The sequence below is a fragment of the Zonotrichia leucophrys genome, chromosome 27 (genome assembly GCF_028769735.1).
Source record: "Zonotrichia leucophrys gambelii isolate GWCS_2022_RI chromosome 27, RI_Zleu_2.0, whole genome shotgun sequence".
In the NCBI taxonomy this organism is placed as follows: domain Eukaryota; kingdom Metazoa; phylum Chordata; class Aves; order Passeriformes; family Passerellidae; genus Zonotrichia; species Zonotrichia leucophrys.
Genome location: NC_088196.1, coordinates 5,719,506 through 5,735,652, shown reverse-complemented (window position 1 = coordinate 5,735,652; position 16,147 = coordinate 5,719,506). Strand labels below are relative to the sequence as shown.

General features: G+C 59.7%; 1 protein-coding gene across 4 annotated transcripts in view; it reads right to left on the bottom strand.

Annotated features, from left to right (window-relative positions):
* Window positions 1-15,465, bottom strand: part of SRCIN1 (SRC kinase signaling inhibitor 1) — a 40,439-nt gene extending 24,974 nt beyond the window's left edge. Inside the window, exons 1-3 of one of the 4 annotated variants that reach the window (XM_064733928.1) lie at window positions 14,703-15,465; window positions 11,010-11,293; window positions 2,108-2,131 (exon numbers count right to left, since the gene is read on the bottom strand). In XM_064733928.1, the coding sequence (XP_064589998.1) occupies window positions 2,108-2,131; window positions 11,010-11,293; window positions 14,703-14,907 (513 nt within the window). In that variant the 5' untranslated portion in view covers window positions 14,908-15,465. The remainder of the gene's footprint in view (window positions 1-2,107; window positions 2,132-11,009; window positions 11,294-14,702) is intronic. The other 3 variants (XM_064733929.1, XM_064733930.1, XM_064733931.1) reach the window with 3 other exon arrangements.
* Window positions 15,466-16,147: the final 682 nt, after the last annotated feature.

Here is a 16,147-nt window from a genome sequence, read left to right as displayed (position 1 = left end):
GAAGGGGGGCTGCTCCTCCCCTCTCCCCGATTTTCCTGCTGGCAGCAGAGGCTCCGCGTGCTGATGAATATTTAAAAGCCTGGATCCTCTGCAGCCTCATGAATATTGACGCTGCTGCTCGCCCCACACCTTCCCCAACCCCGTCAATTTCAGCCGTGCCTCAGTTTCCCCGTTCCTGCGCTGAGGATGCCTCTCCCATTCCCAGCACCGGGGTGGGGTGGGCGCCACCCCCGCCAGTGGCAGAGGGTGGGATCAGGAGAGCTTTAGTCGCTTTTCCCACCCAACCCATCCATAAATATCGACAACCCCGGGATCGATGGACAACAACGGGCAGCATCTCCCGGCGATGCCGCAAAACCAGCGAGGACCCCAAAAACCACAGCGAGGAGGTCGGAGCAGCCTCTCCCCACTGTTTACCCACCCCAAATCCCTCTTCCCACCGGGAACAAGCATTGGGAACAACCACCGGGAACAACCACCGGGAACAACCCACCAGGAACAACCACCGGGAACAACCACCGGGAACAACCCCCCCGCGGTCCCCGGGAGCGCGGCCGAGCCGGGGCCGGCTGGAGCGAGAGTAGCGGGGTTAGAGCAGCCCAGGACTCGCTGCCTGCTATTTGCTCATCTCCTGCGAGTAAATACTCATCTCCTGCCTCTCACTGCGGCTGGCCGAGCGCCGCCGAGGTGGAAATGGCTTCCCGCAGGAGGCGCGGGGCTCCCGGGAAGCCGCAGCCGCGGTCCCGAGGCCGGAGCGGGAGCGCGGTGCGCATAAAGCCGCTCCTGACTCTCGTTTTAAAGACAAACGCGTCCTTTGTGTGTCCCCCGCCGGTTTTTGCCCTTCTGCATCTTTTACTCGGCTGCCTTTGATGTTCCTTTAAAGTCCCGGCTCCAAAGGAGCTCTGCCAAGCTTTTGGATCTTCCCGTTCCTCCGGGAATCCAAATTCCACCCCACCCCTCGCATCAGCGCGGCGGGAGCCCCCGGCCCTCTCCACTGACCTTCCTCGCGGGATTTTCCCCCTTGGATGTGGCCCTGGATGTCCCAAAAACACCGCGAGCCTTTGGGATGGCCCTGGCCGGGATTTTCGGGCAGGGAGGGCGGGAATGAGGGGATGGAAAAGTGCGGGGAGGATTAGAATGTATTGGAGACAGACTGGGGTGTCCTGGAGAATCGGGAATCTGCCTGGAGCCTGGGCTGGCAGCAGCGTGACAGTGGCACAGAGGTGACAGTGGCATGGGGGTGGCAGATCGAGGGCACATTCCGGGAGAAGGGCGCAAAAAATCGGGAAAATATTTTAAAAGTGAGGATTTTTTGCCTTCCCTCACCTCAAAGCGCCAGGAAGATCCTAAAGTTCAGCCCTGTTCTACTTCTTAGTCGCAAAAAAATCAGGGTAAAAGATAAAAAATCCGGCAAAAAGGCAAAAAAAGGGAGGATTTCGGGCCTTCCCTCCCCTGGCAGTGCCGGGAATGCCCCGTGGGATGGAGCAGGGGCCGGCTGAACCTCCCGGAGCAGCGGCTCCACCCCCGTTTCACTCCGGGAATGAAAACTCGGGACAAATTTTCGTGTCCCGCATTTCCCGGCCCCACATTCCCTGGGATTTTTGGTTTTTTTTTCCACGGGAAGAGCGAATCCACCCGGGACAACGCACCAAGGTCACCCGGCAAGGCGGCGACCTTGAAGGGCAGCCAGGGAGTCCCTCGGCGAGGAGGAGACGGAGGAGGAGGAAGAGGAGGCTGGAAACCAGAGCAATCCCTGTATCCCTGCTGGGAGCAGCCACTCTGAGCTTCCAATCCCATCCAGAATCGGCCTTTTCCCACCCTTTTTCCATCCTTTTCCCAGAATTCTGTCTCAGAAATAACTCCAGAGCAGCAGGATTTGGCCATGGGGTGAGCTCCCAGAAAGAGGCCTCACAGAACAACTCACAGCTCACCCCAAACCCCAAAATTCCCCCTCACCACCTTCAGCTTCAGCTCAGCTGAGACCAAACGACTTCAGCTCAGGAATCCTCATCCAAAAAAATCCCACCGCGGGCTCCCACCCCCCTCCAGAGCCACAGCCAAGCACATGCATTTCAGAGAGAAATCGGGAAAAATCCAAAATACTGACCTTAAAGCTCCAGTAGTTGGGTTGCTAACAACAAAAAGAAGATAAAACAGAAGAAAACACACACACACACACACACAAACAAAAAAATACCATTAAGATTCTTGGTTTGACTTTTGGTTTTTCCCTTTGAGAAGCTCTGAGCTCGGATTTAAACCTGCTCTGGTTCCTGCCCCTCCCAAAGGGTGGCTGGAGTTTCAGGGAGCAAGCAGGGGGTGAGGATTGAAGCAAATTGGGGTGAGAAAGGAGGGAAAAGGGGTTGGCACTGCAGCCCAGCATGGCTACTGGTGTCACTGGTGCGCCCAGCCCCTCCTGGCACTGCCGCGGTGCTGGAAGTCACAACAATGTTCATTTTCCACGGGATTTTCCAGCCCTGCCCGGCTGTGCCCGCCCCCTCCCTGTGCTGGTGTCGCCGCTGTCACAGCGATGTGGCACCGCCGGTGACAGGAGCTGGCACTGCTCCCGAGCTCCCCTTCCCGGGCTGGGCTGGGCTGGGCTGGGCTGGGCTGGGATGGGATGGGATGGGATGGGACGGGACGGGACGGGACGGGACGGGACGGGACGGGACGGGACGGGACGGGACGGGGTGGGATGGGATGGGATGGGATGGGACGGGACGGGATGGGGTGGGATGGGATGGGATGGGATGGGACGGGATGGGATGGAATGGGATGGGATCCATGGGATGGGAGCCTGGGGTCCTGGAGGGTGCCAGGGACAGGGGGACTGCAGAGTTCTGGAAGAGTTCGGGTGGGAAGGGATTGAAAGGTGTTTTTATTCCAAAGGGATCCTGATATTCCAGGCTGTTCGCAGCCCAATCAACTCCCTGCAGGAGGGAAGGTGGGTCCAGGGGTGAGGAGTGGGATTTAGGTAAAAGGAATGGGATTTAGGGAAGGTGGGATCCAGGAACAAGGGGTGGGATCCAGGGACAAGGAATTGGATTTAGGGACAAGTAATGGGATTTAGGGAGAAGGAATGGGATCCAGGGACAAGGGGTGGGATTCACCTGTCTGGAAGGAGAAATCACCGTGAAAATGATGGGTCTCCTGACTTTTCCCTTCCCCAACTTTTCTCTTTTTCCCTCCACAAGTTTTCCCTTGTTCCCTTCCCCTTTTCCCTTTTCCCTCTCTCCCTCTCTCTCCTCATTTTTCTCTCGAGGACCCTCAGTAATTTTCCCTCTCCTGATATTGCTGATGCTATCTGCTGCCAGCACCAGCTGTGAGTTTTATTTATTATTTTGGGATGACAGTGTGGATTTTATTTATTATTTCGGGATGACTGGACAAGCTCCTCACTGAGCCCATAAATCACAGCCAAATCCAGAATGTTCTGGCACTATTTGGGGTGGGCACCGTGACCTGTGGGCACAGGGTGGCACAGCACCCATCCCTATCCCAGCTCAGAGGATCCAACTGGGAAAAACAGGAGTTTAACCTCGTTTTTAACCCTCTTGTAACAATTTAAAAGTTTAATAAAGGACAATAAGAGATAAAGACAATAAAGCAAAGATTGGCATTCAGCCAAGAGCACATTTGCTATTTTGGAAACATTTTATATATATATATATTAAAACACTTTTAATATATTTATTTCTATTGTATTACCTTGTTGCATATTTATTATATATACTTTAATGTATTAAATAGTATATAATAAATAATATATTTATAATATATATTTATATATTATATATTTATTGTATTTTATGTTTTTAAATATTTTAAATATTTAAAGTATTTTTAAAAATTTAGATGTTTAAATATTTTTTATATTTTTTAATGTTTTAGAGTATTTTAAAATTTTTAATATTTTAAAATAATTTAATGTTTGTGGAAAGCCAATATTATAACATGTACTATAACACAATATGTATAATATTATAATGCTTATCTATACCTTTCCCTGGCAGCCCTGGGGATGTGGCACTGCCCAGGGGGACAGGGACACGCTGCCCATCCCCTGCTGGGCTCCAGGGCCATCCAGGGCTGACAATCTGGCGCTGGTGGCAGCGCCAGGCGGGCTGTGCCCAGCACCTAGTGGCACTTTGCGGCTCCATCTGTCCCCGCTGGCACTGCTGCCACCCGAGCGCCCGCCCTGCCCACCCTGCCCGTCCTCTGCCCACCCTAAATGTCCAAAACCACAGACAGTGAAGCCCTGGGAGGGTCAGCACAGCCACATCGCTCAGGTTTTAGTTTTTATAATTTTTAGAATCTGTGCGCTTTAGTGTGGAGTTCTGAGCCCCATATTATGGGGTGGTGAGCTCTGCACAGATCAGGGACACAAAATTCCTTCTCTAGCTGGGGACCAAGGACAAATGATCCAAATCTTAGTCCCAAGAGCACAAACAACATGGGCTGGAGGGAGAAAAACAAGAAGAGTGGGACTGGATGGGCTAAGGCTGGAATGGGACAACGAGCTGCAAGATGCAAATGGAGCAGAACTTATCAAAGTGACAGACCCTGTGACCATTTGGGTTCATTTTGTGACCATTTTGTGACCGTTTTCTTTCACCTTGGTGCAGCCCTGGCTGGGCTCTTGCACTGCCCAAGGTGGATCCATTGAGGAGATCTTTTTAACAAATCCCTGCTTTATTCTTTAATTCTGGCCTCTGCTCTAGGTCAGGCTGGATAAGGCCTCACCCCCAGCCCTTCCAAACCTGGGGACAGAGCAGGGACAACCCCAGGGCAGTGTCCAGGTCCCTGTGAAGTCTTGGGAAGGCTGAGCTGGAACTGAGGCCAGAATTACAGAATCAAGCAGGGATTTATTAAAAGGATCTCCTCCATGGATCCACCTTGGGCAGCGCAAGAGCCCAGCCAGGGCTGCACCCACGGTGGACCAAAATGGTCACAAAATGAACTGAAAATGAACAAAATGGTCCCAAAATGCATGAGAGGTCTCTCACAAGTTCTGCTCCATTTGCATGCAGTCCCATCCTTGTTTTTCTCTCTCCAGCCCACAGTGTTTGTGCTCCTGGACTGAGATTTGGATCATTTGTCCTTGGTGCCCAGCTGGAGCAGGAATTGTTTTGTCTCCCTGCTCTGTGCACAGAGATCACCATCCCATAACATGGGGCACAGACCCACAGACTAAAGCAGCACAGAACCCAAAAAATACAAAAACTGAAACTGAGGCATCACCTGCCAGCCCCTTCCAGGCTGGATTTGCCCAAAGAGGGGGGAGGAGAGGAGAGGGCCGAGCTGGAATTAACATTTCGCTGGCTCTTCAAAAGCATCAAAGGGAGATAATGGGCCGGGAGAGGATTGGAAGCGACAGCCGCGTTCCGAGCCATAAAGCAGGCGGCTCCTTGCAGCAGCAACCCTGCAAAAGGTGCGGGGAATTACAGAGGCTGTGATTTATAATTACAATGAGAGTCATGTCCGCGGTGCTGCCAAACGAGGGAATAACGAGGAGCTCAGGGTCCCCAAAGCGCGGGGAGGAAGGCGGAGATGCTGCCGCGAGCCCTCGGAGGGATGGACACACAGACAGACAGGAGAGCAGGGCTGGAGTGATGTAATCAGGAATATTTTGGGATTAAAGTTTGAAAAAATAAAATAAATTAAATGCTTGCGGTTGTCCCAGGAGGAGACGGGAGGTAAATGAAATGAAATCCAAGTGAGTCAGCGCCTTGACCGAGGGGGACTTCCCCTGAATGGCAATTAAATCACAAATCTGTTGGTGATTAACGAGGCACGACCGTGTCCCTCTCGAAAGGGCAGCAGCGGCAGCCGCCGCCCCGGCACGCTGCACTCCCAGGGAGGACAGAGGCAGCTTCATCGGCTTTTTAATTAACTCATTTCCAGGAGTTCCAGCTTCCGATAGAGTCCCCCACCCTCAGGCACCGCGTCTTGACAAACAAAAATCTCCTATTGAAAAATAACAGCCAAGTGAATTTAATCTGTTTCTGCTTATTAAAGTTTTTTGGTTGTTGGTTTTTCTTTGTTTTGTTTGGGTTTTTTTTTTTTTTTAATGCTTTTCAGCGCCAGCGAAAGTGAACTAAAGTGGAAATAGCAGTATGACAAGACAGGGAGAAGAATGCAAACAGTGACCAGACAGAGCGGGGGCTGCAGATTTTGTCACCTGAGGTGTCACAATTATTGCAGGGACCTCTCAAACGTGACCGGGGAGGGGACAGTGGGGACAGGAGGGGATGCGGGAGGGCTGGGGCTCATCCCCATCACACCTGGGCACCTCCCAGAGCCCACCACGAGGTTCTGCTCTCCCCTTTCAGGCAGAGCCTTGGGCTCTGCTGCCCCTCCACCCAGAGAGCGCTCTGACGGCCATCGAGGCGACATCAGAGATGCCACCGCCGCCTGTCGCGGCGACTCAGCATCAGGATTCCCCCACAGACCCCTCAGCTCCAATTTTCCCCTCCAGCCCCTCCAGCTGTCCCCGCACCTCCTCCTGCCAGAGCCCATCAGCGCTAATCACAGCCCTGACCTCCTCCGCGGCCCCTGGGGACAGTGCAGGTGACACCGGAGCCCCAGGGGCGCCTTTCCCCCCCGGCCCCGGCTCCAGCCCCCTCCTCTGCCGGTGCGAGGCCGCGAATCCGCAGCGCCGGCTCGGAGCAGTGCATCAGGACGTGCTGCGCCGAGGAGCAGCCATGCTGGGGCTCCAAAATCTCCCTCCTGCAGCAGCCCCGGCCAAGGTCAGCCCCGTGCCCGCCGCAGGTGCCCCGGGGCCGCATTCCGCTCTCCGCGCACCCTCACCAGGGAGGGGGGGCTAGCATCCATCGCTGCCCGAGCCCCGCGGCGGGGTCAGGGCGGCCCTGGGGCGGCACCGCGGAGCTTTCGGGGCAGGACAGGGCAGGGGGAGCTGGCAGGAGCTGGGCAGATCAGATGGCACGGTGGCCATGGCAACGGCACGGCGTAGGTGGACCAAACACAATAGGGACGCGCAAGGTAAAGCGGCTCCGCTCCCGCCGCGCTCCGCACCGCTTCCGACCCCGGCAGTTCCGGGGGGACCCCCCGGCCCATCCCGCACCCCCAAACCCCGCAAAGATGGATAAATCCTTGCTAAACGCCAAGGACAAGGGATGGGGTCCCCTCGGGGGGCCACAGCAGCCTTGGGGGAGGGGGTCCCCGGGGGAGTCGAGGCAGCGCGGAGGGGGCTGAGCACCCCCGTTCCCGGCACAGATGGGGGTGAGGAAGACTCCGGCAAGCAGCCGCCGCCGGAGCCCGCCCTGCCCTTCCTCCGTCCCCTCGCGGAGCCGCAGGGACAGCGGAGCCGCCGCTCCGGCTGCTGCAGGGCTCGGGCGTCCCCTCCCCGAAAAGCTACCCCGACACGGCGGCACCGGCTCGGCACCGGCCCCGGGATCACCGGGGAAGGAGAGAAATTCGGGCTGGGAACGGCGGGAAACTTCAGGGCAGGGAGGGAGGGAGGGAGGGAGAGAGGGATGGATGGATGGATGGATGGATGGATGGATGGATGGATGGATGGACGGATGGATGGATGGACGGATGGATGGAGGCATGGGCACATTCACACTGCCCCAGAGTGCCGGGGAGAACAGGAATGCTCACAGCCCTTCCAGGGGGAGCACCACCGTGCCAAGGGGAGCATCCCTCTTCCAATTCCTGGTGGGCACCTCCCTGCCCGATTCCCACGAACCCATTCTGCCCCCCCCCCCGAGCTGTCATCATTGTCCCCAACCTGGTTTTCACCCACTTCCCGGGTAAAAACACCACTTCCATAAAAACCCCAAACAAGGAGAAGTGGGGTGCCCCGCGGAGTTCCGCCTGATTCCAGAGCCCCCATTCCCAGCCAGCCCTGCTGGAACGAGCCGGGAATCGCTGGCGGGGGGGTGGAATGAGGGAATCGATAGGGCCGGCTCCGGCTGCAGTCCCAGGGACACGCACACAGCGCTCGTGTTACTCCCGGCAGCCGCGCTCCTCCATTTCAGCGCTTCCCAGCGCCTCCCGTCACTCTCCACCTCTGGAGGCCAAGATGACATCGCGGGGAGAGCCCCGAGGGACCCCGCGTCCCCTCCGCCACCACGCTGCCGCCTCCCGCGTCACCTCAGCCGGCGCTCCCCGTCCCCACCGAGCGCCCCGGTACCCCCAAACCTGCCCGTGCCCGCACCCCGAGGTGCCAGGGCCGTGTGCCGCCTCTCGGAGGGGTTTGTAGGTGAGGTCAAACCTCTCCTACCGCCGCAGGGCTCCGCTTTGGGCGCAGCCCTCGGGAAGGACGCTGGGCCAGGTGAGCTGCGGGCGGCAGGAGCGCCGTGCCCCGGCAGCCATCTACCCCGCTCCGCTGCCCGAGGGGGGCACAGGGAACCGGTGTCCCCTCCCTGGACACGGGTGACAACGCCCAGCGGCCGTGGGACAGCGGGGGGTGCGCAGGGGGGTGGCGCGGGCACCGCCAGGGCTTTGCACTACCCCCCCGTGCACCCCGAGGGGACAAGGGGAGCCCCCCCGGCTGCGGCACCGAAGGGCAGTGCAGGGACGATGGCAGCCACAAAGTGCCACCCCCTCCCTGCCGCGACACCGGGGCCGGGGGGGGACCCTCGGAATGGGGGAGAGGCTGAAGGGAAAGGGGGGCTGGGGAAGAGGGCGGGCTAAAGGAAAGGAGACGCTGGAGGGGCTGCCCCCGGTCTGGGGCTGGGGTACGGATACCCCCGGCTGCCGCAAGGAACCAGGAGCTCGGGGTGGGAATTCTGGGGAGGGGGGCACTGCGGTGGGCAGGAGCGACAGCAGGACAGCTGGGGCAGGGGAGATCGGCCGGGGGAACCGCAGCAGCGGGTGGCGGACACCGGCTCCGTCACCGCTCGAAGGGATGCGCCCGCTCCATCCCGCGCCATCCCGCGCGTTCCCGCCCGGTACCTGCGGCAGGTGAGCGCTGCGGGTCGGGATCCGCAGCGCCGCTCGGCCCCGCTCGGCTCGGCTCGGCCCCGCTCGGCTCGGCTCGGCCCCGCTCGGCCCCGCTCGGCTCCCACCGCCCCTCCCGCCGCCGGGCCCGCCCCGCCCCGCCCCCGGCGCCGTCACCATGGCAACCGCTGCTGCGCCCCGCCCCCTCCGCCGCCGGCAGGGGGCGCTGAGAGCGCCGGGGGCGGGGCCTGCGGGGGGGGGCACGTGAGGGAATAACGGGGAAATAACGGGAAATAATGGGGGAATAACGGGGGAATAACAGAGATGGGGACAGGGACAGGGAAATACAGGGGTGGGGACAGGGATGGGGATGGGGACAGGGAAATACAGGGATGGGGACAACACAGGGATATGGACGTGGATATGGACAGGGAAATACAGGGATGGGGATAGGGATATGGACAGGGATAACACAGGCATATGGCCATGTTAATGGACATGGATATGGCCATGGATATGGACATGGAAATAGAGGGATGTGGACATGGATATGGATAGGGAAATACAGGGATAAGGACAGGGATAACACAGGGGTACACTCATGGAAACACACAAGGACACATGCAGGGATGTGCACACTTGGATGTGCACATGGATGTACACGGGGATTCGCACACAGCTGGATTCACACCTGGATTCCCACACTCCATCACTCCCCAGCACAGACCAGCGGGCTCCCCCTGTGCCCAGGCTCCGCAGGACCCCCCTGTGGGACCCTGCTGCCACCTGTGCCCGGTGCCACCTGTGCCCACTGCCACCTGTGCCCCCTGCACGGCCCTCACAGCCCAGAGCCGACGGCGCCATCAGGAAAGGCAGAGGATTCCCAGGACCAACGGATTTTTGCCAGGCTGGAAGGAATGCTGACATTTCTGGAATGTCCCTTTTCACCTCTGGTGTTCCAAACTCCCTCAAATGTCTTTTTTTTTTTTTTTTTTTCTTCCTTTTAATTGTTTTTTCTTTCTCTCTCTTTTAAACAGCAACGCCTGGGATTCTGAAATCCCTTCCAGGCTCCTCTGGAATACCAAAGTGATTTTCAAACATTCCAGGCAGGGCTGGATCTCAATGTCATTTAAAGGTTGGCACCTGAACTTCCCAGGATTTCTGGATTCATAATATTATTTACTGCCTGCCAAGGTAATGAAGGAAAAGAAGGGAGGAAAAGGAAAAAAAATGGAGTTTGGTAGGATTTTGGGGTGTTTGGCTGGGGAATGAGCTGCAACCAAGCCCAAAAATCCAGGTTGGGTTTGGGAATAAAGGAGATAATTCCCAAATCCAGATCATTCCTTCACCTATAAAAATCCTTAGCAGCTTATCAGACCTGAGCCAACCCCAGCTGGATTTTTCCCCTTTTTTTTTTTTTTTTTTTTTTTTTTAGAGCTGCTGCTTATTTAAAAAAAGGAAAGTCTTTAAATCCCTGTAATAATAGGGAAAAAATCCCATTTATTTACCGGGAAGCAGCGCTCCGTGCCTGGACATGCCCCAAATATGGATTGTGACAGCAAAGCCACCATCAATTATTGTCCTCTACCCAAAATTTGGGGGTTTGGAGGCATTTGGGGGTTGCAGCAGCTCCAATGGCACCTGTTCCCCACACCTGGGGGGTTCTGCTCCCCACACTCAGCGCTCTCTGTCACACCTGGGGGATTCTTCCCTCAGGGTTGAGGAATTCTCTCCTTCACGCCTGGAGAATTCTCTTCCTCACCCCTGTAAGATTCTCTTCCACACCCCTGAAATATTCTCTTTCTCACCCCTGGAATATTCTCCTTCTTGCTCCTGGAATATTCTCTCCCTCACGCCTGGAGATTCCTCTTCCTCACACCTGTAGGATTCCCTTCCTCACCCCTGGAATAATCTCTCCCTCACCCCTGCAATATTCCCTCTCTCACCGCAGGAATATTCCCTTGCTCACCCCCGGAGGACGCTCCCCTATCACTGCCGCACCCACCCCCTTTTCACGCACACCCACGGCCCCCTCGCTCCCTTCCCCTCCATCCAGCCCCTCCCAGCGCTCCCACCCCTCAATTCCGGGCCATGGCTCTCACCTGGTCCCGCAGGCGCTCCTGCTGCCCGCGCAGCGCCAGGGCGTGCTGCGGGTATTTGCTCTTCAGGTGGTCCATGAAGGCGTCCCGCTTGCGCTCCATCTCCGTCTTCTGGAGGCCGGTGAGCGCCTCCAGGCTCTGGGCGGCGATCACGGTGTGCCGGCGCTCCGAGGTGTGCACCAGCCCCACGTTGGAGAAGCGCCGGGTGCCGTTGCCCAGGGTGCGGTACTCGCGCGGGTACTCGGCATCGTCCGCGGAGATCATGTGCGAGCTCGTCCTGTCGGGATCTGTGCGGGTCCGGGAGAGCACAGCGGGGTCAGGGAGGGACCCCAGCCATGGGGCAGAGATAGGGACAGTCCCAGGCCATGGGGCAGAGGTTGAAGGTTGAGATTTGGAGTTGGGGAGGGGGATTTCAGCGAGGAGAGATGGCAGAGCCTCGCTGGGAGTGGGATCATCCCTCAGTGGGGTGCACACAGTGGGATCATCCCTCAATGGGGTGCAGACAGTGGGATCCCCCCTCAGTGGGATGCCCGGGGAAGGGGGTGGGTGCCGGGTCCATCCCCCTGCGGTGGCAGCGCTGTCCCCGCTCCCGGACACGCGCAGGAGATGAGGGGACAGCGGGGGCAGAGGGGCTGGGGGTGCGGGGCTGGGATCCCACCAAAGCCGCGATGGTCGGAGCGAAACAGGAATGAAACAGCTCTGGGTGACTGAAAACAGCACGGACGGGACACGGGACAGGGACACGGACACACGGGGGACACGGGGACACGGACACAGCTCCGGAGCACGGACACACGGACACACGGGGGGCACACGGACACAGGACAGAGCGAAAAGAAAATGAAATCAGGCAGGGTGGGGGGAGGGTTATGTGTGCAGGCACTGGGGAGGGGGGACAGGACCCTCATGTCCCCCCCAAAGACGCCAGCGCGGTCTCAGTGCCCATCCTGCAGCCACTGCTCACAGGGGCCAGCCCGGCCCGCGGGCACCAATCCCGGGATCTTTGCGATGCTCTGCCCCATCCCAGCCCTTCCCGGTGCCCGAGGGTACCAAATTTGGGTTCTCCGGGATGTTGTGCCCCATCCCAGCCCTTCCCTTAGCTCAGCCCAGCCCTGTGCACCAAATCCGGGATTCCCGGGATGCTCTCCCTTATCCCAGCCCCTTTCCGGTGCCCGGGAACACCAATCCCGGCATCCCGGGGATGCTCTGCCCTATCCCAGCCGTTCCCGGGGCTCAGCCCAGCCCGGGCAGGCAGGAGAGGGCACGGTGGGGACAGACAGAGGGTCCCAGGCACTGAGAGGTGAGAGGGAGTCGTCCTTTAGCTAATAACTCATTCCGAGCACGCTGGGATCTGCCTTCCAGGGAAGCTGCAGAGCCGATGGATGCCTGGAAATCCCCGCACGCTGCCAGCGCCTGGCACTGCTCGGTGCCCGCAGCTCGAGGCCACCCCGCAGCCCCCGGCCCCTGCCCAGCTCCGTGCCCGCTGCGGGGCGGCTCCAGGACCCCAAAAAGCCACTTTGGGGGGGGTCTCACGCCATCTGGGAGCCGCTGTCCCCAAGTCTGGAGCGGTGCCAGCCTGGCCCGAGGCCACGGGGCTGGCTTTGCCACCACTGGTGAATTCCGCAGCTCGTTCCGCGGGGCTCAGCCTTCCCCTCCTGCTCCCCTTTTAACCTTGATTCATAATTCATCTAATTCATCTCCTGCTTTTTCCCCCCAGCTCCCGGTAAACAAATCACAGGGAGGGTTTTTTTCCTTTTTCCTTTTTTTGTGTTTTTTTTTTTTTCCTTTTCCCTCAATTATCTATCAGCCCGGCAGATCGGTTTGATATCAAACTGATAAGAAAGCATTATCAGCGGGGCCACGGCCGCGATTCCTCCACTCAAGGTCGCACGAGCGGCTTTGTCACCAGCCCAGCGGGGACATCACGCGCTCACAAACACCACGGGGACATCCCAAAGCCTTCCCTCCTCCAAAATCCACCGGTGCAGCTCCGTCCCTCCCAGCTCTGTCACCGAATGTCACCTTGGCCGGGCTGTCCCCCCCTTTTCCCAGAAAACGGAGCTGGAATGTGGCAAGAGCTGAAGATTCCGTCCCTCCCTCCCTCTGCTGGGTCCCCCTGGCACTGGGGAGGTCACGGTGGCACCAGGGAGGTCATGGTGGCACCGGGGAGGTCATGGTGGCACCAGGGAGGACAAGATGGCACCAGGGAGGTCGCAGTGGCACTGCGGAGGTCACGGTGGCAGTGGGCAGGTGACAGTGGCACTGAGGAGGTCATGGTGACACCAGGGAGGTGACGACGGTACCTCCACCACACCAAACACCCCAAACTCCCCTGGGGGAAGCCCGAGGGGACCCTGATGGCCGAGGAGACGCGGGCAGGGCATCGCCCCGGGCTCCCAGCGGCTGCCCAGTTCCAGCCCTGCTGGGCACTGGAAGCAGCTCGTCCTGATCCCCCCAGGACCCCCAGGAGCTCCCTGCCCCTCTCCCCGCTCCCGTCACAGCCCCACAACGCTCGGTCCTGACCGGGAAATGCAAATCCAAACTGGAAAACTCCTCCCCTGCCTCGGCCGCTCTCCCCAGCACCGGCTCCGCTACCCCAGAGCAGAAATTTGGGCAGGAGCTGCACCCAGCACCCGACACCCAGCCCAGCCACAGCCTGGGAGCCCTTGGAAAGCTCTGGAGCACCCTCGGGAGCAGCCAGGAGCCTGCTCGGGGTGGGGGATCGGACCCGGGGCCGGCCCCGCTGTGCTCCAAGCGCACCAAAACCATCCCTGGGGAACCCCGGGTCCTGAGAGTCGCAGAACTCCCAGATTCCTCCCGCCCCACGGGAATTCTGTGGCCGGGGATGGGGATGAAGGCAAACCCAGCCAGCCGCAGCTGCAGCAGAAGGAGCTGCAGCTCCTCTCCCTCGCGGAGCCGGAGGGAGCAGCAGGGACGGGGATTTTTGGGGTGACAGAGGGGGTTTGTTCCCCTCCACCACCTCCCGGTCCCTGCTCCAGCCCCGCTGCTGCAGCGCCGGGTTGAGGCCGCGTTCGCAGCTCCTTCCCTGCCCCTCCCGCCCCGCAATCAGCATGCAGCTCCCCGCTCCCCAATTACACGCTCCGGGAGCGGAACGCGCCAGCCCCGCTCGCCCGCTCCGAGGGATGATCTGAACAGGAGCACGGAGGAGCGGAACAGCGAGGATGAGGCCGCCCCCACCCCGCAACATAGCAAAGGTTCTGATCCGTGAGCTCAGCCTGGGCGAGGGGACGAAAAGTCGCCACAGCCACGTGCGCTGGCATCGTGTCAGCGCTCCAGAGATGCCACCAGAGATCCCATCCAGAGGGGATGCCACCCGCAGCGGGCAGGGATGGTCCCGCAAGGAAACTGCCTGGGGGGCTCGTTTGGGGAAATGAACCTGAAAACCCTCAGGGCCAGGCTGAAGGAACAGCTGTTAATCCTTCCCTCCTGGGGGCAATTCCACCTCAAATCCCCCACAAAGTTTTTCCCCTCCTCCTGCAGCAGTTCAGGAATGCAGCAGTCCCCACACGGGCGCAGCAGATCCCTGGAAAGTGCTTCCCGAGGCTGCTTCCAAGTAGGTCACTGGGGTGGCAGAGCCTGTCCGGCGCCTGCCCGCGCTGCCCAGCCCAGCCCAGCCCAGCCCATGGGGACACCCCGCTGGCCGTGTCCCCGTACCGGCACCGTCCCCTCGCTTACCCGACGCCGCAGCGCGGCTCCCACGACGGCCGGGCAGCGGCTCCGGGGGCACGGAGGGGCCAGCGCTCCGCTCGGCCGGGGCTGCGGGCGGCTCCTTGGCCGGGCGCAGGGCTCCCACCACGGCCAGGATGCCGCGGTAGATCCTGGCCAGCCCCTCTCCGAGCAGAGGGAGGTTGAGGGAACGCGGTTCTCTTTGCCGATTCATCCACCCATCGTCCCCACCTGCCAGCAGAGGTGTCACCCGTGCCGGGGCCGGAGCCCCGGGCTGCTAGCAGGGCACGGCCATCGCGTCCTTCCCGGGAAAACAACGAGACCGGAGCGACCGGTTTGGGTGGAAATCTTCAGGAACGGCGTTGGCGGGAGCTGCTGAGCGACAGGGCAGGGAAAGGCCCCCAAAAAGCGGAGCGGCTGCGGGATCCGGCTGGGATCCCCCCTTTAGCAGCGGCTCGGCGGGGTTTTATCATCCGGAGGAACGTCTCAAACCCAGTTTATTACTGCAGTCCCATAAATCTTCATGAGGCGGCGAAACCTCGCTCGGGTCGCGGCGAGCGATCAGCGGAGCGTGCAAAATCGCCCGAGAAAGCGCTCGCACAAAAAGGGGCGAGGGGAGGGGACGCGGGGAGTGCATTTGGGCAGAGAGGCAGCCGGGAGGGCGGCCGCCCCTCGGAGCGATGCGGCTCCCCCGCGCCCGGCCATTAGTGCTGCCGGAAGAGCGGGATGCTCCCGCTTCCTCCCGGAGGCTGCACTGCCGCACTGCCCGGCGCCCAGCGAGCCTGCCCGGCTCCCGGAGCCCTGCCCGGTGCTAACCCCTTCCGTGCCGCGCTGCCGGCGGTGGGAGGAGGCGTGGGGAGAGCGGGGGGAGCTCCTGCGCCGCGCGGTTTAACTCGTGTGGTGCTGCAGAGCCGGCCCTGGAGATGCACGCACCGACAGAGTCGGGCCTTTGGGAAATCAGGGAATTATGGAGTGGTTTGAGGTGGGAAAACCAGCCAGATCCCAGCCCTACCATGGGCAGGGAGATTCCACCAGGCCAGGTGACTCAGAGTCACCGTCCAAGCCTTGCTGTCCCTGTCTCTGGCTCGGCCACCGTGGTGTCCACTCACTTTGGGATGGTCAAGCGCCTTCCAGGACCCCTCCTCGCACCCAAAAAAGTGCTGGGAGCTGCCCAGATGCTCAAGTTCTCCTAGCAAACCCATTCCCAGGAGCAGGAACAAGGCAGGTGTCACTGGGGGACACCGGTGTCCCCTCTCCTGCCACCGCCATGTCCCTGATAGGGCCAACCCTGGCTAGGTCTGGCCACTTAAAGGCAATTCCCAGGGAGTTCCAGCCTTGGAGCGGGGCGGACCCAGCGTCCATCCCAGGACGGGAATATGGAAGTGAGGGGACTGCAGGGTGTCCTGTCTCTCTCACAGCGACACAGGAGCCAAAGCTGGCGGCGACCGGGATGA